The sequence below is a fragment of the Leucopleurus acutus genome (assembly GCF_964270905.1).
Source record: "Leucopleurus acutus genome assembly, chromosome: 11".
Lineage (NCBI taxonomy): Eukaryota > Metazoa > Chordata > Mammalia > Artiodactyla > Delphinidae > Leucopleurus > Leucopleurus acutus.
Genome location: NC_139152.1, coordinates 44,827,945 through 44,849,333, shown reverse-complemented (window position 1 = coordinate 44,849,333; position 21,389 = coordinate 44,827,945). Strand labels below are relative to the sequence as shown.

Here is a 21,389-nt window from a genome sequence, read left to right as displayed (position 1 = left end):
TCCTCAAAGGGGTTATAAAACACTGAGCTCACTACGTGAATCACACTTGAGACCCCAGTGAGACCTTTAAATTAAACAACGTGCTTCTAAATTAAACAGGCTTGATCAGATGAAAGCTAGGACATAGGCTTACCAGATAGTCAAACAATCTGTGTTCAAATCATCTGAGTATGACAAAAGACAGGAACTTCATTATTTAATCTAGAGAAGGCAGAACTGAAATGGATGTAGTGGAGGACAACTTCCCCATAAGTAATTTTCTTGGGATGTTCCTCCAAAAATACAAAACAAAACAAAAAGACTAAGACATTTGGGAAATAGAAACTCCTAAGAGAGTCACAATTCATATCAGCTTATTAAAAGCTTCGAGAAGTTGTACCTTAAAGAATCAGGTTTTTCCTTTGTTAACCATGTATTTTCCCAAATTATTTGATCACACAAGAGAGTAAGCCCTCTAGGAGATAGCATTTCATATTGTCTCTCTTTGTATCCCCCTGGATCTAGCTTATCTCTGGAACTTAGAAGGTACCCAATTAAATACAATTTAAATAGAATTATCATTTCAGATCTCTACAGGAACACCTTCTGCAGAGGGCTGTGACATATTGCTCTTTAGTTCTGCTGGACTTCCAACTAGGGAAGAGATAGCAAAACAGAACTAAGAACTTTCCTGCAATTAAGTTGAGTGATTCAGGGGAACGGGTGCGATAGAAAAGTTAGCAAATCCCATTTCTTGGAATCCTGTACTCACAGAGCACAGAAGCAGAGAAAAGGACAAGATGATCTCGGAGGACATTTTCTGGTGTGGAGACAGTTCGGAAAACTTTCAACTCCTTGACGAGTTGAACCCTCACCTTCTCCCCTAGGGTTCCATCCACGCCCACTCCCCAATTTTGAGCCTTTGGCACAGGAAGGAGACAAACTCACTCAAACTCCCACATTGGTAATTTGAAGAGACAGACTCAGTAGAAAATGGCTGTTTGCAAACCCGAGGGTGTGAAAAAGGGAAAGCTGAGAACTGAGATGGAAGCATGTCGCTTGCATCTGGGCCTGGGCAGGGAGGCCCAGCTGCTCGGCCCAGAGCAGTGGCTGTGAACAGCAGCTTCTCCATCCTGGGACAGCCTCGCCAGGCAGCTGTCCTGGCTCTGCCCCAGGTCTGGCTGGCAGCCTGCCAACTAGCTCTCCGTTCTATAGCTTCAGAACTCATGCCCAGCCCCAGCTCATCTGTTTGATGACACCTCAGTGCCTACTTATCAGTGTTATCAGGTTACATGTCTGGAGGATACTATCATGCAAAAGCAATTTTTACTTAGCTTTGCAAAGGCCAACAGGTTTTTTTTTTTTTTTTCCCTAACGCATTCTCTCTTATCTTCCTAGTGATTTCTTACCAAAGATCCGTCACTTAATATTTTCGTTTTCTGTAATAAACCACACATGGGTACATGAAAGAAGAGAAAAACAGTGTATGTACGTATTATAGGTTTCTAGACCCAAGAGAATCTTAGAAAATATTCCTCTGTTTGTCAGAAGAGGAAACTGATAGCCAGGGAAGGTAAGTAATTGTCATATAGCTAGTGTTAAAGCCAGATTGCTTTTTTACTCCCAGTTCAGTGTTTTTACTAAATTTCATAAGGCACGGAGGGAGGCCACCCTAAGATGACAATCTGGCCATGTGATAAAGTGTTGAACTGATGAATCGCATGGGCAGCAGAGAGCTAACTCAACATCTCAGATGGTTTAAGGGTTTTTATTTTTAACCAAGAAAAAAAAAATGAACAAAATCTCCTAAAAACCTCCTGAAATCCTGAACTGCATCTAGCAGAAAGAGGACAATTGGTCAAAGTTTCAGGAAGCCTGTGGAATATATGCTCAGAGAACTTTACAGTGTCAGCTGAGGCTCTTAATGTTATTAAAGGACAGAGGAAGAGTAGCTAAGAGAGAAATACTCTACAACTGAGGAAGAAGACAAACAGAAGAATATTCTGGCCTTCTTTATCCTCCTGGGATAGCCTTCATCCTCATCTTTTTTTTTTTTTTTTATAAATTTATTTATTTATTTAGGCTGTGTTGGGTCTTCATTTCTGTGTGAGGGCTTTCTCTAGTTGCGGCGAGCGGGGGCCACTCTTCATCGTGGTGCGTGGGCCTCTCATTGTTGCGGCCTCTCGTGTTGCAGAACACAAGCTCCAGACGCGCAGGCTCAGTAGCTGTGGCTCACGGGCCCAGTTGCTCCGCGGCATGTGGGATCTTCCCAGACCAGGGCTTGAACCCGTGTCCCCTACATTGGTAGGCAGATTCTCAACCACTGCGCCACCAGGGAAGCCCCATCCTCATCTTTCAGCAACAGCTTATAAAGAAGCAAACATTTCTTTAACAAACAGAATCACTAGAAATTTCCTTGTGAAATGGCTTCTTTAATCAGTAAGGTCACTTTGATGGATACAGGGATATAGCATTTCAATTTATAGATAAATTGAAAACGTTGTATTCAAGAGCCTTAAGAAAATAGCTGCAATTTGTTGAGCATTTGCCGTGAGTTCAGCCCTGGACTATATACCCTCCATTCCTTTTTTCCTATAGCTTTGCAACCAGTCCTTTAAGATTATCTTCATTTTGCAGATAGGAAGTTGAGGCCTGGAGGTGTTAATTCATGTGTCCAGGACCACAGAGTCACCTAGCACCAGGGTGTGACTCCAGAACTAATCTCCTAACCGTGAAACCACCCATGTTTATCAGAATGTTGGCATTATGGCTGGGACAGTCATTCCTGTTGCTGAACAGTCCTGTGGCTTCGGAGACGTTCAGCATCTTTGGTCCTCAGGCCCTAAATACCAGGAGCAGCTTCCTATCGCGCTAAAAATTAAAATGCGCCTTAGAGGTGGTACTTTCCCTGTCCCCAGCATGTTGAAAATAACTGTCAAGGAAATTAATGAATTTCAGAAACTTAAGGTTAAAAATAATTTTAAGAGTTCCATTAGCTAGTTTTTGTACAGAAAAAAATAATGTTAAAGAGACCAAGGGAGTGCTAGCATTGGCTTTTTTATTTGTTGATTTTGAGTTGATTCTCAGAAAAGCATATGTTTAAACGCACCTACTATGTACTGGGAAAATATGTTAGACATTTTTATCCCTACATATAAATGAATGTATTGTGTGTGTCTCTGTGTATTAGAGAGAGAGAGACATCAAGAATTATTATTTTAATACTACTTACCTTTGAAGAAAGTAATGTTTAGAGAACAATTTGCTGAGCAGAAATTTTATTTAGGCTTCTCCACGATACTATATATTGTGAGTATCCAGTGAAGGTGTCCTGTTGGCAATTGGAAATGGAATTTGGGAACATGGTAAAAAGAGATCCAGCTGTAGTTATAGCCATACATTTTTTGGGAAAAAAAGAATGAATATGCGAAAGTCAGTCACAGTTACTTAGCACATCAGAGGTGTGTCTTGTACAATAAATATTATGATACATATTTATAAGTAAATGACACAGGGAAGGAAACAGAATTAGGACCAGGAAAGAAAGATAGGAAATAACTTGAATGGTGCAACATCAAAGAAGAAAAAATATTAGGAAATATTGGAGAGATAAGGAGAGGTATTGTCAAGGATGCTGAATGCTGGTCAGAGGTGAAAGTGATAGAGGAATGGGAAAAAAAGTCTAGAGTCTAGTAAGTCTTCTTGGAACTGAAAGCCAATAAATTGAAGACATCTCCAGGATGTGACAGATTTTGGAAAACCTTCGGAAAGCAATCATTTATTTACAAAAAGAAATACTTGGAATTGGTTTGAGCATGAAAACAAAATATTAAGAAGTCAAGGGCTTCCCTGGTGGCGCAGTGGTTGAGAATCTGCCTGCCAATGCAGAGGACACGGGTTCGAGCCCTGGTCTGGGACGATCCCACATGCCGCGGAGCGACTAGGCCTGTGAGCCACACTACTGAGCTGCGCGTCTGGAGCCTGTGCTCCGCAACAAGAGAGGCCGCGACAGTGAGAGGCCCATGCACCATGATGAGATGAAGAGTGGCCCCCGCTCGCCGCAACTAGAGAAAGCCCTCGCACAGCAACGAAGACCCAACACAGCCAAAAATAAATAAATAAAATTAAAAAAAGAAAAGAAAAGAAAAGAAACTTGCTTAAAAAAAAAAAAAAAGAAGTCAACAGAGAAACAGTTGCTTACAATGGTGCAGTATTTGAAAACAAGCTTCTGGGGAATTTACCAGAGTGTGAAAGAGTTACGAAAACAGATCCACTCTGGCTTAGAGCCCTCTCAAGGGTGTGACGGGGCTGTAAGCATCTTCCTGAGATAAATGTGAGATAATTTTCGGGAGATAGCCTTACCATTTTTAGACACCTCTCCTCCTGGAGACAGAAGCTTTATGTGAGGCAGTGGGGTTATTTGAGGCAGTTATATGGTTAGAAGACTTTCCTATACACACATCCTTAAATGAGCTGTACCTTCCCCTTAACAGGAAAAGATCTCCTGTTGTCTTGCAAAGACCACAGCAGCTCTGTGATGGGACGGGCTCCCTAGTGGTGAGCTCTGGGGACCGCAGATATTTTCTTCTACAGTCAGTCTGCAGAGCTAAAGAGCAGAGGATGTGGCCAGGATAGGAGGAGGGGACTGTACATATGTGAGTGTACGTGTGTGTGTGTTTTCTCATTTCCGCTTCCCCTTTCAAGCTGGCAACAGCATTTTAATGGAGACAGAGAGAAAGATACAATATGCAATATGATACCTTCTCCCTTTCCTCACCTCCATCCCAGCCGAGAGGGGCTGTGCCCAGCTCTGAGAACTGCTTTGCCTCAAACTCAGCTCTTTACCAGCGAACAGGTGAGTACAACTTCCACCTCAATTTTAAGACTGTACTGATTTAGGATGGTGCTGGGAGATAGGAGGAAACAAGTCAGAGAAAAATCAGGCTGCGAAAAAAATGGAAATGTCAGGAGAAAAGCTCCCACATCCCTGACTTCAACCTTAAAAAATACATCACTGCGCCTCTTGGAACAAGGTCTCTTTATTTTTTTTTCCTTCCTATTATCAGAGAGGTACTCTTGCTAGGGTCATAGAACATGGGTTCCTTCGACGGCCTGAATTAATATTTAGGAATTTTTCATCTTTCTCATCTGAGAAGTTCTTCTCTGTGTCTTGCTGTCCTCACTTTTGCTGCGTTTCAATCTGATTCTCACTTGGAAAAGTTCTCAAGGAGAAAAGTTTGTTAGCTTCATCTGAGTCCCATTCTAGCATCCCTAACTCTGACTCTCGGGAATACCTAGCCAGAATGAATTTTGCTTTTTGTGGGTATGACCACTTTCTTCAAAAGCTGTAGAAGAAAGTTGTTGAGGAGATAACTATAGCAACATATACTAGAGTGAAAGGGGAGGGAGAATTTATACAACTGGACGACACCGGGCCAAATTTACTGGAAGGCTCAAGATCAATAACCACCTGTCAGGTTTTGTGTTCAAGCCGTACATCTCAGAGATGGATCGATGAATCTATTGACCGCTTGATGACCTGTGTAATCCTGAGGAGGGATGGGGTCTGCTCCTCCAACACACCTGGTCTCAGTGGTAGCCAGGCTGAGCATGTCACCACCTGCATGAGTTTGGGGGAAGGTAGAGGAGTGGAAAGATCCTCTACGCTGGGGTTTTCCCGTGCCCTACTTGCTACTGAACCCACCAGTGGGTGGAGGAGCAGAGGTGTGTCCCCAGTGTAGAGCAAGGACACGATGAAAGAGCCCCCCAGAATTGATAAGACCCCAAGTGTTTGGAAGAGATCCCCAGTGACTCTGTCTACCACAAATAGCCCTAAATAGAGAGGCAAGGGAACTTTCTAGACAGTACACAGCAGCGCCCAGGATAGGAGGTTGGAGGTTGCAGACTTTTGACCTGTGTGTCCAATCTTGAGTTATTAGGCTTGAGTGATTAGAGCTAAAGATCTGGTCTAATTTTCATGTAACTTGAAACATTATTAGGAATAAAGTAAGATAGGTTTATTATCTATCTCTACTGAGACTATCAGAGATAACAAGCTAAAGCTATCGCAAGAGAGAGAGAAAGAGATCTTACAAATGATTTTTTCTTCATGTGCATCCCAAGGAAACTCTTTACAACCATACTAAAGACACTTTCTCATAACTCCTTTGCTCTACTGAAACTTAGATGGAGTCCTGTGATTAAGCATAATGTAGTAGCCATGGAGACCCAATACCATCATTTGGTTAATGATTCATATTCTGTTAGAAAATGGAGAGGAAGTTTGGTCCCAGCCCAGATCATGATTCGCACAGTAAGAGGAAATGATCAGACATCTATCTCCACTTGATAACTGCCAACTGTTCTGTTTACAGCCTAAAGGACAAGACAAAGGTGGGTATTCCAGTACCCACAGTACTGTGTGCCCGGCCCACACACGGGCCTACTGCAAAAAGGCTTAAACACAGGTTTTGAGAAGAAGAAAAGAGGGTGTAGATATTGTGAAAGAAAAAGAGGGAAGAATAAACATGAGTATCGGAGGGACAGAGCTTCATTACCAAGGAAATGAGACTGAAGAATTAAAGATAGGAATTCACAGAACTAACTCAATGACTGAGAAGTCTGCTTATTCTCACTCCTGTTTCTAGACTGAACTACCTGTAAACCAGTCCAGGCAAACTGATGTCTCTTATTCTTGATGCCTTGATGATGAAAGAATCTAGTGTCTCCCAACATGGACAGCACGTGATCCCTTTTTTCCAAATGTACAACTTTAATATTTCCTGTAGGAGTTTACAAGGCCCCCATAAAACTCATCCACATCATGGAGGTAGAAGTAAGTAAGAAAGGGGAGAGAAAAAGAGGCTGTAGATGGTCTTTTTTCGGGATTTATTCAGCTAAACTTATTTGTGGGAGGGAGGAGATGAAAAGAGAGAGGAAACGAGTTACGAAAGTGAGTGGGCATTTTTCTTGGTATTATTTATCAAATAGCATCCCTCTTTTCTCCTCAAATCAATTGAACTGCTCCCTTAGACCACAAGAAGTCTCAGGATGCAAAAATGCTGCACTCAGGGTAATTTTTGTTCTGATGTTCTGCCAAATGGCAGTGACATGGGAGAGGGTTAGAGATTAGCAAGACATTGCCTATCTGTGAAGGAGTGTGAGAGCCTGTTGCAGGGGTTGGGGGTATGGAGAATGGGGGGCAGTCAACCTGGCTTGAGGTGGAGTTTGTCCTTGTTGAAAACCGAGAAATTGGCTGTCCTGGGATTTCCCACAACCCCTTGCAAGAGTGGTGATGTCTATCTTGTCTGTGACTGCAGAAAAGATGCATAAGTTGCGGAAGGTCTTACAGGCCCCATCATGGAAACTCCGTTTCCTTTTTCTCTCCTCCCACGCTTGTTTTCACTCTCAGTCCCAGTTCACAGGCACTGCTGGGGTATAGGCACAGTACAGCCAGAAGAGAAGAGAGGTCTGTTTGATACACATCCCGGGAGGAGGCCCAGCGTGCTCAAGAGAAACCTAAGGCTGGGTCTTGGAAACCAAGAGTGAGGAGGAAGGCTGTGTGATATAAAGGAAGAAAGCACACACCTGGGACTCAGAACTTGTGTGTGTCCTGTTGATAACAGTTAATATTCTATGTGACTTAAGATAAGCCTCTCTCTCTCTTTCTGTCTCTCTGTCTCTCTCTCTGTGTCAGTTTCCTTCACTGCAAAATGAGTGATCAGGATTAGATGATCTCTCTGATCGCTTTAGGCATTAAGTAAGAACAGAGGGCCTATTTACCGCTTAGTTTTTATCTCTTCTCGACAGCATCATCCTTCTTTCACCGTCTGGACTTGACGCACATTTCTGTACCCTGCTCTGCCCACTCCTTCTCCTTCCTTCCTTATTCCTGAAAATGTTCCAACTTTAGTGAATGGCTTAGACTGAGGGGAAATTAATAACAATAATAACTATATTTATTAAGCACCTCCTTTATACATCAGGGACTTAGTATGCATTATCTGAGTTTTGATTTTGAAACCCCAATAACCCAACAAGTTTGGTACACTGTCTGTTTTACATATGAAGAAACTCGGGTTTAGAGGGGATAAGGATGTCACTGAAGACACATACGCAGTAAGTAGGCAGAACTGTGGTTTCAGACAAGCTTTACTCTGATTGCACAGCTGTGCACTCCTACAGTTTTCCTCCTCAAGAGTTGGCCATCCTTCCTAGACCCCTTCAAAGTATCCCCTTGGTGAGACATCTGTAACTAGAGCTCATATTTTAGATTGGTAGGCCCATATGGTTGCTAAGATATTAAAATACGCTCATATCAAATTATGGTAAATATTCATCACTCCAAGACCACTGAGTGCCCATCACTAACCCAGCTACCCCAGCTCTTCCCACAAGACTCCCCAGATGGCACCAAAAACTCAGTGCCAAGCTGGCCACACACTTGAAGGACCCAGTCACAGGACTGGGACTGGTATGACCTCTCAGTTGCCTGTGCTGCTCCATAACCATTGCTAAATGTTCTGAATGCCACAACAGTCTACAAGTAATGTGAACTTCCAGGCAGACTCTCTCCTCTGAGCTAGAACCTAGTTGGGCCCTCCCTGGCTGCTCAACCACTCTAAGCTTGAGGAAGGCAAAACTGCCTCATAACCATCTAGTTGGAGTCAAGAAGGAAAACTACACTAATAACCAAACAAAGCAACTCTTCCTTTACTAAGATTGTCACAAAGTCAAGCATAAATTACTTTTGGTTTATCTGCCTCTTCTATACTAGACTATAAAATGGAGAGTTCATCTAGCATGTGAAATAGAGAATCTACTAACATAGTTTCTTCTTCCTTTATCCTAAATTACATTTATCAGTGACACCTGCATGGTGATCTTAGGTTATTCTCTTACTCCATTATTAGTGGAAAGATGATACAACTAGAGTCAGACTAATGTGAGTTTACATCTCAGCACCATAAGATCCTAAATATATGACCTTGGACTAGTCACATATCTCTCTGAGCTTCAGATAACAATAATTAGCTCCAAGGAGATTGTTGGGATTAAGTGAAGTAGTTTGTGGGACAGTTTTTTTTTTTTTTTAGATATACTTGACAATGGGACAGTTTTATGGATAAATATAAGGAACTCTATACATCTCAGTTATTATGAGTACCTATTGCTTTGAATTGCCCATGTTTATATAAAGTGAATCTCTGACTACATTCCTTAGAAAAGAGCCTGGAAGTAAGTGATGTTCTCAGTGTAGTAATAATCACATACCCATAAAGATTTTCTCTGCTAGTAAAGTTACTGCTTCTGCTGATGATTTTAGTTGGAAGGTATTCCTTTCAAAGCTCTGAAACAACTCCCTAGTCTTTTTTTTTTTTAAACTAAATTTATTTTGTTTACTTATTTTTGGCTCCGTTGGGTCTTCGTTGCTGCGTGCGGGCTTTCTCTAGTTGCAGTGAGCGGGGGCTGGGGGCTGCTCTTCTTTACGGTGCGCGGGCTTCTCATTGCGGTGGCTTCTCTTGTTACGGAGCACGGGCTCTAGGCGCTCGGGCTTCAGTAGTTGTGGCTCACAGGCTCAGTTGTGGCTCGCGGGCTCTAGAGCGCAGGCTCCATAGTTGTGGCGCATGGGTTTAGTTGCTCCGTGGCATGTGGGATATGCCCTGACCAGGGATCAAACGCGTGTACCTTGCATTGGCAGGCGGATTCTTAACCACCACGCCACCAGGGAAGTCCCCAGCTCCCTAGTCTTAAACCATTAATGGTGATTCCTCTTGTCTAACTTCAATCATGGCTGCTGCAATTTCTGCTTTGAACTATAACATCCTCAGAAAAAGAGAATTCTCTCCTACTGTACTTGGTTGTAGTCAGATTCCAGAGCACTCAACAGATTGTGGAGAAATATTTTGGGAGTAAATCCCTAGAAAAATGTAGGAAAGAAGAAAAGACAGAGGACTGAAAATGATAGCAGAGGGGGAAAGGAGGCTTTGGGGGTGGTTCAGGCAAGTAGAAACAGAACCAGCGTGGCATTCGTGTTGTTGTTTTTTTGGGGGTGGGGAGGTGCTTAGTGGGAATGTCAGAGAAAATATATCAGCAGGCATCAGACTTTCATCCCCACAGAAGATAGACTAAATGTAATATTATAATCTAAACCAGCATCAAGAAAAATGGTACTCAGATTCCAGAAGGAACTTTTGACCAGGGAATAAAAACCTACAATGAAAAATTCTGGAAAATATTTTTTTTAGGACAAGAGAAGTTGATAGTTTCAGCTTATAAGTTCAGTCAGATTTGTGTGGCCCTATGTTCTATCAATAAAGGGGTGGCGTGACTATGCCCCAGGCCTTTTTCCTCTTCATTAGAAGGTATCCAAAATACATACATTAGGATTTGAGACCATGTGGAAAGTCGGGAACCCCTGGCCTATGATACACACTAGAGGGGGTTAATATTTCAGCAGCAGCGTGACTCTTGGTCCTCTGCAGGTACGGTATCTACTGAGCCCCTTCTGTTGCAATGTACCATGCACTGCCCTGAGGTAGGATTTAGGGGACAGGTTACAAGCAATGGTGGATAACGGCCAGAAAGGTAAGCCACTTACGTCTTGTTGAATGTGGTCTAGGCGCACGTGCTGGGTGCTAGTGGTGGGCAAGAGAATGGAGATGACTTGAGGAGCCCTTCAAAATGTAGAATGTGTTTGGGTAGAGAGGAAGGTGGCTGAAACTGGGTGAGCTAAAGCAAAGAAGCAGTAAAGTTCAAGAAGTGCTGGGGGTCCTTGAGCTCTCCTGACTGAATCACACTCCTTGGGCTCCTTCTCAGCCTCCCTCATCCAGGCTCACCACCTTCCTTGGTCATTGAAGGTTTTAAGTCCAAGAACCTCATAAGTCAGTGTTAATTTGAAAGGGAATTTGTTAAGTGGCAAGTAACTCCAGAGGCCACTGGGCCGTTTCCTAATTCTTACAGGAAAAACTACACAAATGCATCTTTTGTACAGGTATTATTCCTACAAATATTTCAGACTCAATTGGAATAAATTCATAAACAATGGTATTAGAGGCGAACTTTTACAACATTGAGTCCCACCAATTCATTTTCTAGAGGTTGAAGTCAACGCCCAAATAGAAAACCTAACTGACTTGCCAGAAGTCAGTTAATTGGACAGAAAGTCTAGAAGAACGCCCAAGACTCCTGACTCCCATCAGTGCTCTTTTCACTGCACCAAACTCCATTGTACATCCAGGTGTGTGTTTTTTGTATGACTCGTTTGGAGGAAATCTCTCCATGCCCTCTGTCTGTCACAAGGACCCTCCATGCTCTCAAAGGTGCCATCCTGACAGCTGTGTGCATCCGTCCTTCAGTTCTTTCTAACACTCTCACTGCCGACGTGCTTGTCTGATAATCACGTGCTGCTTCCTCCAGATTTCCACAGAGAACACCCGGTGTCTCATCTCCAAGCAGCACAGCGTCCCTCTGTTACCGCTAACCAGACAATTCTACTTCTCCCGGCCTCCAAATACTGCTGTACTTACAGTGATCCCCCATAATGCCCTGTGAACAGGTCTCTATAACCCCCGTGCGGCAGAGATTGGGGAAAATCAGTTAGGTTCTGTTTTAGGCCTCAGGGACATAGCAGTGAACAACCCAGACAAAAATCTCTGTCCTTGTGGAGCTTCTGTTTTAATCAGAAGAATAAACAATAAATTGCATTAACAAATAAAACCTAAAGTATGTTAGTGATAAGAACAATGAAGAAGAAGGTCAAGCAGGGAAGGAGCTCAGTGGAAGCGCCTGTCATCTGGAGGCTGTGGAAGCCAGGCCTGGCTTCACGGAGAAATTGGTTAAGAGTTGGGCTTTCAGGTTAAGGGTGCCAAAGGCTGAGAGGGAAGAAGAGGGAGGGGAAAAACATGGGGAAAGCCTAGGGTTGAACGGGGGCTAAGCATTTTCAGGGGGCAGAGGGGAAATGAGCCTGTGTGAGTCTGGCGTATTTTCAAAGATGTAGGAGGAGTGTGGGACAGATTCACATCACAGAGGATGCGGAAACCAAAGTAGAGGCCTCCATCACTCATCTCAATTAGTGAGATTCTGACACTGTGCTAGGCTGTAACATCCTCATTGAGAAACTGAGCCCAGAGAAAGGGATTGAATTCGCCAAGGCTATACCATTAGTAAGTGGCAGAATAAAGTGTGGGAGTTGAAGGTTCCTTCCTTCTTTCCTTCTTTTTCTCCTTCCTCCCCTCCTTCCTTTCCTCCTTCCTTCCCTTCTTCCTGCCTTCTTCTCTCCCTCCCTCCCTCCCTTCCTTCCTGAATTCCTGAATTCCTTTTAAATTCCCCTGATCACCAAATTAGTTCTTCTTGTGACCTGAAGATTTCTTGTGATTTAGGTGAGATTCATTTGCCCTGGAAATTAAAGACAATAGGCAAGTTAGCCTTTGATATTTTCTTCTCCGGACTGACTGACACCAACATATTAAATATTTTGGATGGAGGTGCAGCACTAGGTAAATGCACACTAACAAGGCTTTTTAGACTCCCTAAATTCTTCATAGTGGCAGTTTCGTCCTCATGTTATCACCTCATAACAGCTCTGGCCAAAGGACAACAAATTCTCTCTGCTACCCCTCTTTGTGGCTTCACTATACACCACAGACTCCATTCAGTTGTTTAATTTCCCCTTAAAGGCACAGGCAGTGGAGAAGGGGCCGGGTGTCCAGGGTTAATAAAGTTTCATAGTGCCAACTGCTGTCTCTCCTTGGGGGAGAGACATGCCTTAGGCTGGACCTGCAGTAAAAGAACTTAGATCAGACGGCAGGAATTATGTACTATTTTTCTCTGGATATGTTTTGTCTGTCACAAGCAGAAACGTCCAAAAGAATTTTATTGCCCTAGGAATGCATTTTATGTTCAGGACTTTCTTTTCAAAAATAGGTATTTTAGTGCCTACATTGTTGAATGCTTCACTGATGATATTGTTTTTACGTGTCTGAGAAGCAGAAGTCTCTGGAAACTGGCACTCTTCTTATTTATTTCCCCCTTTTATTTTTCCTTACTCCAGCAGTTAAAGGTGTAGCCATGAGGATGAAGCGTTTATGGCAGCTCCAGTGACAAGGGCTGGTCCCACCTCCACCTGTTCACTGTGGGGACTGTGAGGGCAGCTGGTGGGGAAGAGGCAGGAGGACAGAGTATAAGCCAATGACCGTACATTAGCCTCAAGCCTTTTTAAGCTCTATTTGGACAATCGAATGATTCATCCTCTCTGTCTTCCTCTCTGATTCAGTGGCTCGTGCCATCAGAATATATCTCTTGGAAGAATACAGAGGTGTTGATTAGGCAGTGTTAAATGAAGTATTAGCACACTGATGAACTGGACAATTAACTCAGAGCCATGGAGAAACCCAAGCTGACGAATTAGAAAGTGATGATCCTGAAAGTGGTAACTGCTAATTGCTTCAGGCAATGTCTCCTTGCTGTTTTTATTATGGGGTTCTCCCCACCCTCCTCCCTACTGCCCCCAGAGAAGTCCTACGCTCAATAGGAAACAAAACAAGCCCAGAATGACTGTAGTTAGACTGACATCCTGGTTGTGAGACCTTAGAAAATCCGTTTAACCTTTGAGATCTGAGACTTCATGTATCTTTATGAGGATCAAATAAAGTGAAATTTACACATTGCAAATTTAAAGATATTTTCATTACAATGGAAGATTCTGGGAGACAAAATTCTTAAGAACTAAAGAAAATGTTTTCTAATACAGCATTTCACCTATCATGAGAAGTAGCAACTCTCAAGTCAGAAGCGCTTTCTCAGTGTCCCTTAAATCATATGATATTTCCAGTTTCCAAACTTGGAAGACCTGGTGTTTAGATTGCTCAGCGCATTCCTTTCGTTGGAAGATGGAGGAGGAACCAGACATCTCCTCCCTCCTCCGGAACGGGCAGAGGGTTACGCTCCTTTCTGCAGAGCTGGGAAGATGTGGGGACAGCCCTGGGAGTGGTGATTACTGACCAGAGGATGAGGCAGCAGCACTGTGTTCCAACTCACAGGACAGCATCCCTGTGGCGGGAGGCCCTGAAGTCTGAACCAGCGCCATGGAGGGCTCTGTGCTGAGCCCCACATCCTGGGAGAGGCGACGGGCCTGGCTCCGACAGAGCCGGCACTGGCAGACCCAGGTCCTGGAAGAGGAGGCTGCCGCAGCCCTGCAGGGTGTCCCAGATCCCGAGCCTTCTGGCCTGGATGATGTTTTCCAGGAAGGTAAGAGGCCATTAGACATCAAACAGACTTGCACGTTCTCTTGTGATATGGAAAACGTGCCAGATGCCCAGGTCTGCAGTGCGGGCAGCGGGTCCTGGGTTTAGGCTAGCCCCCCCGCCACCACCACCACAAGGCTTATTTTGACTGGGTTAAATGAGTTTAAGGGAAGATGAGTAAAGTAATATGAGGCATGAATTATGTGAGAAAGAAACAGCGTAAGATTGGGAAAAAGGAAGAGGCACACTTTTGCCTCGTCCTGAGCAGCTATCTGTGAGGATCCGAGGCCAGGGTTCTCTATGAATGTTTGGAGTGTTTCTGTGTCTGTGTAACAAGGTTACACGCAATCTGGGTGCCTGGACTCTGGCTGCAACTCAGCTGTGTGATGTGACCTTTGGCAAGTCACTCACCGCTCTAGGACATGCTTGTCTAATTGAAGTCTTAGTACCTGAAATAGTAATAGTACCTTTTCCACATGCCTCTCAGAGCTTCTTTTAGGTTCCAATGACGCTGCAGACATAAGAGTAAAAAGTAAAAAATAAATTTAAAAATAAATCTTATGTAAGTGAACCTACCCTCGCTTATTTGGTAGGAAACAAAAAGCACAAACGCAAAATTGTGCTTTTTATTTTCTTTTCCTTTTTTTTTTGAAGAGAAGGATCTATTCCTGTTCCCAAACCTTGGGGTATTTTCCAAGTTTCTGGGAGAAAGGGGGCACAGAGGCAGAGAGAGAAGAAATATCCGTTATTTATTTTTTTATTTTTTCGGTACGCGGGCCTCTCACTGTTGTGGCCTCTCCCGTTGCGGAGCACAGGCTCCGGACGCGCAGGCTCAGCGGCCATGGCTCACGGGCCCAGCCGCTCTGCGGCATGTGGGATCTTCCCGGACCAGGGCACGAACCCGTGTCCCCTGCATCGGCAGGTGGTCTCTCAACCACTGCGCCACCAGGGAAGCCCTATCCGCTATTTTTATACACGGGTATATTCCTCTTTTATCTTAAAGAAAAGTTTTATGGGAACAAAAAGGAGTCATGAGGTGGCTTATATAATGATGTTTGTGGAATGGGGTGAATTTCAGGGAGGAAATCTGATTTCCTTCAGTTTCCACGGTGATCTGATGTCTGGCTTTTCTAGGGAATCCAATCAACAAGATTGAAGACTGGCTGCAGGATTGTGGGTAAGTGCTGGCGAGGCAGCTGGACTGAGCGTGGTTGATGGTTGGGTGTGTTAACAGGCTCTGACTCTTGAGAACTGAGAGCGCAGGGACATGAATTTTAATTGGGCGTAATGATTAGAAGTGAGGTTGAAATAAGGGAGAGGGGATTGTAAAGATTTGGGGTGGGTGTGGGGATTGGGGCTATAAATCAAGTGCATCTCTGGGCTGAGACTAAGTTAGGGTGAGGATCTGGAAGTACAGGCTGGACCTGGTCTAAAACTAAGAAGGATGGAAATGGGTAGCCACAGGGGAGAGCTGGGCTAAATTCCAGATTCCTGCTCCATTGCTTTTCCCTTCAGACTGGAGTTTTACACTGTGTAACAAAAGAGGACTTAGAAACCTAATTGTTCTTATGGTCAGAGTATTTCTTCATTACGAATCATTATGTTGTTTATTTCTACTGAAGAACACAGGAAGAGGGGCTAAGGGTTTACCCCAGTCATTCAAAGCAGTGACGAATTGGAGCAGGTACTTCAAGGCAAAATGTAGTACCTCTTTCCTGAGAAACACTTTAAAATTTGAAACCCTACACGCCCTCTGCCTGTACCATTTTAGGTTCAGTCTACCCAGACCCGGAGGGAAAGCTTCTGTGACCTATTTAAGTGTGATCATTTGTGTGATAATGAATTCTCAGAACTTATAACTCCCTCCTACTCTTTATTTCCTCTTCAGAAATGTTTCAAGCTGTATATAGCCTTTCATCTAAACTTGTTTATTAACATATGAATAAACCCATCCTGGCTTATTTGGTAGGAAATAAATAACACTGTATAATCCAAGGTTGTTTATTTTAATTCTGCCCTGGGAGGTAAGGCAAGGAAGAATTTATTTTGTGTTTTTGTTGTGTACAAAACATGTTGTCTTTATTGTCATAATCTGGTTCAGAATTTCAAAGTTTATTAAGGGTAATCAAAATATAGGGAAGTAAATGGATGGTGGTAATGTTTGCAGGTTTGGGTGTGTGAGAACTGTCCTAGGATTTCAAATGCTTCTCCAGATACGTACAGGAGAACCAGTGGGCTCAGTAACTGTCTTTATCCCATTAACTATTCTTCAGTCTTATCAATTCAAGTCAATAATTAATTACTGACCGTGCGTTTGCTAACTGTCTGATTGTCTAAATGGCCTAGAGGGGTGCCAAGTAGTTTAAAATATGCTCCTTGACCACAAACATACTACATTCTAGTTGAAAAGAATAAATTCTCAGAAATACAAGATTGTAAATTCCAGAAATCACCTTTCCCTACCTATATTCTACCAGGATAAACCCTGAACCAAAATTTATGATGAAAAAGTAGTCTGGTGAGTGGAAAGTCTCCACGATTTGAGCCTAATTCTTGTGCTAACCATCTGTATAACCAGCTGTAAGCAAACAACTGAAATTCTATCTCAGACTCCTCTTCTGTAAAGTGGAGAGCTAGAATAATAAAGTTCCAAAAGATTCTTGTGAGATTTAAATGATCTATGTGTACAAGTGCTTTATAGTCTGTAGTAGTATGTGAGTGGTGAGTGTCAGGGAGGAAAGAATTTTCCTCTACCCGTCTTTCTAGGTCCTTCTTTAATTCTTTAATCTGAGAATTAAATTGACATGAGACAGATTAACAGGAGAAAATCAAACAAAAGTTTAAACATGTATACATAGGAGACACCCCGGAGAACTGAGTAACTCACCAAAATGGTGAAACCCTCCCCTTAAATACCATCCTCAGCTAAAGACAAAAGATGATATTGGGGACAGTGGTTTGGGACTTCAAAGGGGAGGAAGGCAATTCACACGGAGATGAAAAAGCAAATGTTTGGTAAACAAACATTTACTGGACTATGTAAAGACAATGGGATACTAAGCAGACTCTGATTTCCAACACACCTAGTTCATATTCTCTAGTGAGATCTCTATTCCTGTTACAGTCCCTCTATCCAAATTCTTTAGGCAGCTAAGGCAGAAGGTCAAAGTTTCTTCCTGAGTCTTTTGAGCCTTGGTTGTCTTCAGCTTGAAATAATCCACATGCCAAAGAGACATTTCAGGGTGGCAAATTTTGCTCCCCTACATGAAGTTTATAAAGATGAGTTTTATGCTACTTTAAAATTTCACAAAATAAGTCCATCTATCTATTTACCTGGCATCTATCTGTATCCTTTTATTTATCGGAAAAGTGTGTCCAGATAGGATGCATATCAACTTTAGGACAGTGATTACCTCTAGGAAGGAAGAAAGTTAGGAAGGAATGGGAGTAAAACTTCTCCTGAAAATATCTAACTATCTGAGGGCCAGTTCTGTCAGTTTTCCCAGAGCACAAAAGTGCCTTCTCCTGATCTTTGCCCTGAAATTCCTTCAAGGTGTATTGTAGGTCAGCGATTGCAGTGGCTAATGACTTGATTCTTGTAGAACTGGATGGTGGGCAACATTCTTCATTTTACAATCCCTTCCCTTTCAGTCTTAATTTCGACCAAGCTTTGAGAGGCATTTCATGACCAGTTTGTCCCATGGCACTAGGAATGCTTATTCCCAGGTCAGGTGAGGACTTCTTTGATAGGCCACTCAATGTACTATTCCTGGACTAGGCCTTGTTAACAGTAGCCGAAAGCCTCTGGACCACCTGTCTTACTGGTCTGTTATGGTCCAGGAAATTGTTTCCTCTTGCTGTTTCTTCCTATATCTAGACTTACACTATCACTGATCTTATAGAACTACATATTTGATCAATCTTTTCAAGTCACCTAATCATCATTAATTTGATCTGAAGCTCAGTCACACATACGGTAATGCAAGAAAAAATAATCTTTTAAATAAGATTACAAGTAATGTAGCTAGTAACATTAATAGGTCATAAGTAAGTATTGAAGCTAAGAAATTCTATTAGGTGCTGCCCTGTATCTCCCCAGGTCATCTGACCAGTCTGTTCTGCACCAGTCCCTATCTTTAAGGGAAATGACATATTGGAATTGTACATAAAGTTCACCAAAGATGTCTGCACGTACAAGACGAGAGGTGGGTCATCACGACCCCATACGTAGGATTGAGAAAGAAATATCATCTAGGGCGTTACATGGCTGGTGCCAGAAGAAGAAAAATTGATCTCTACGGTCGAGCAGATATTTCTGCCATTGCAGAGGTCTGGTTAATGCATAATGCAGGTGCACAGTGCACACCAGAGGGGAGGAAGGAGGCCAAAATGGGCAGAAAAAAATTTGTTTAAATTTTTGTCTTGCCTTAAAATGAATTTTTATTTCATCAGTCTCTGCAGGCAGAATCTATGGAAATTTCTGGAAGAAGCTAAAAATAGCTACATGCTTCTTCTCACAGTCCAATCCTCCTCCCTACTCTTTGTTTATGAATGGGGTATACAGGAAGAGCAGTAGCTTGGCTCTTCTACGTCAGACTTGAAATGATGCTAAGGGACCTTTCAGTGCAAATGCGGAGAGGAGCAGCTATGGATCTAGTCTCTAGTCATTGATTTTATGTCCTAAGCGATAACTCATGAAAGGCCTGGGACTTGGATGAGGGACATGAAATTTCAAACCACCATGCTCAGAGGAGCTGAGCATGGATCAACAGATCCAGGCCTATGTCCATACTTCTGTGGTGTATTCCACATACACACAGAAAAGCATACCATCACAAGGGTCAGCCTGAGCTGGTCCTCATATAGAGACTATGGACATGCCTGGTAGGGCACAGCTAGAAAACAGAAATGAAAGATGCACGCCCAACAAATATTGTGTTACTAAATGTTGCTTTGGGCAAATAAGGAATTTTATTAGTGGTATTTTTTAATGTAAATTTTATTGAAGTATAGCATACATATCGGTAGCATTTTTCTTTTTAATATGAATTGTCGTGCAACTCAATGGATGTAAATTTCAGCTATGCTAGATGAATAAATTCTAGCGACCTGCTGTACAACATAGTGCCTATAGCTAACAATATGGTATTGTGCACTTCAAAATTTGTTAAGAGGGTAAATCTCATATTAAGTGTTCTTACTTCCAAAAAAAAAAAAAAAAATCAAAGGGAAATAAGGATACTCTGGGAGTTGTTGGATGTGTCTGTTAGTTCGATGGGTGATGGATGGTATCACAAGTGTTTACCTATGTCCAAGCTCATCAAGTTGCACACATTAAATATGTGCAGTTCCTTGTGTATCAATTATACCTAAATAAAGCTGTATGTAAATATAAATATACATATGTATACATAGAAATATAAAATAATAGCAATATAAATTGTGTTGAAGTACAAAGTATTTACTGAAAAATAAACGAGTCTTAAATATACGGTTCAATGAATTTTCTCAAAGGGAATATAGTGATGAAATCTGAAATAGAACATCACCAGCACTCCAGAAGCTCCTTCTGTCCCCTTCTGTTCACTGCCCTGCTTCCAAGGGTAACCAGTACCCTGACTTGTAGCATCAAAGATAAATTTTGGACTTTTTAAACTTTATATAAATAGAACCATACAATATGCACTGTTTTATGTGTCTTGTTTTTGTTCAGCATTATGTTTGTGATGTTCATCCACGTGTTTGCATCCAGCAATAGCTCATTCTTTTCCATTGTTGTATAGCATTGTCTATTGATCGTGCAATTTATCCGTTTTACAATAACTAGAGATTTGGAGGTCTGCCCATTCTGAGTTATTATAAACATTGTTTCTTTTGGTGAACGTATACAGGCATTTCCATTGATTGCGTACCTAGAAGTGTAACAGTAGTGTGTTTTATTGTAGTTATAGTAATTGTAGGCTTTAGTAGTTGCATTACTGTGTAGCTACAGCACAAGCATTAAATGCAACAGTAGATCTCAGCATTCTAGTAGTTGACGATATTGTTATCATAATGTTTTTTTTTTTGGTGGTACGTGGGCCTCTCACTGTTGTGGCCTCTCCGGTTGCGGAGCACAGGCTCCGGACGCGCAGGCTCAGCGGCCATGGCTCACGAGCCCAGCCGCTCCGCGGCATGTGGGATCTTCCCGGACCGGGGCACGAACCCGTGTCCCCTGCATCGGCAGGCGGACTCTCAACCACTGCGCCACCAGGGAAGCCCCATAATGTTTTTTAATAGTAATAGGAAATATTAATTTATACTAATATTTGTAATGTTATATATACACTGACACGTTTGTAGTATTATAATATATATCTTTATGTAATTATATATTAGGAAGAGAAGTATTTGTAGTTCTAGTTGTGTTTATTAGTTACCCATTCTTAATTACCTTGAGTATCATTCCACATTTTATAGCATATATTGATGTACAGTTTTTCTCATGAGGACATGTAAAAATCCAGATTTTAGACAATATGGTTGATTTTTTCACTATTGAAAGGAAAGTACCAGCAAAAGATGTCTATATATGTAGGGATTTATTTTGTAAAATTAAACACAGCTCGTTCTACAGACGTTGAGTCTGTAAGCCCATTTTCATTAATAAACATTTCGTGAACTGATACTCCAATAGCCTGAGAGGTGCCTAGATCTCTGGAGACTGATAAAGGATAAGGCTCGTTTAAGACCAGCTCCAATGGATGCTCTCCAGTCAGTCTCACTGTTAACTCACTTGAACAACTCTTCTCTATTCCAGCCTCCATTTGAGATTACATTCAAAGCATCATGTGCAACTTCCATTTTTAAAACTTTCAGGAAAGCCAACTATAAAACTCACAACACGTCGGTGTTTGAAGTGAACTTAGATAATGATAATATCTAGGCATCTAAATCCCCTTACTTAATATTTGGGAACATAGCAGCAGCCAGGAGCCAGAACTGGAGTCCAGGTGCTCCAGTCCCTGTTCAAAGCTTTTTCACAGACAACTTCAATCACCCGTTTGAGACAGCGAATTTCTTCCTCATTTAAGTTGTTTCTCACTACCATGTATGCTGAATTCCAATTGTTCTTCCTGTGGAGACAGTAAATGTTTGATAAGCCCATATCTCAAAATGTAGAAATGT

The 21,389-nt window shown here is 42.3% G+C and overlaps 1 protein-coding gene across 4 annotated transcripts in view; it reads left to right on the top strand.

The window, feature by feature from the left end:
* TESPA1 (thymocyte expressed, positive selection associated 1) overlaps positions 1–21,389 on the top strand; it is a 125,913-nt gene that overhangs the window by 84,478 nt on the left and 20,046 nt on the right. Inside the window, exons 2-4 of one of the 4 annotated variants that reach the window (XM_082849865.1) lie at positions 11,077–11,218; positions 14,019–14,226; positions 15,357–15,399. In XM_082849865.1, the coding sequence (XP_082705991.1) occupies positions 14,064–14,226; positions 15,357–15,399 (206 nt within the window). In that variant the 5' untranslated portion in view covers positions 11,077–11,218; positions 14,019–14,063. Of the gene's footprint in view, positions 1–4,725; positions 4,835–10,691; positions 11,219–13,226; positions 14,227–15,356; positions 15,400–21,389 lie in introns of those variants that run through there. The other 3 variants (XM_082849868.1, XM_082849866.1, XM_082849867.1) reach the window with 3 other exon arrangements.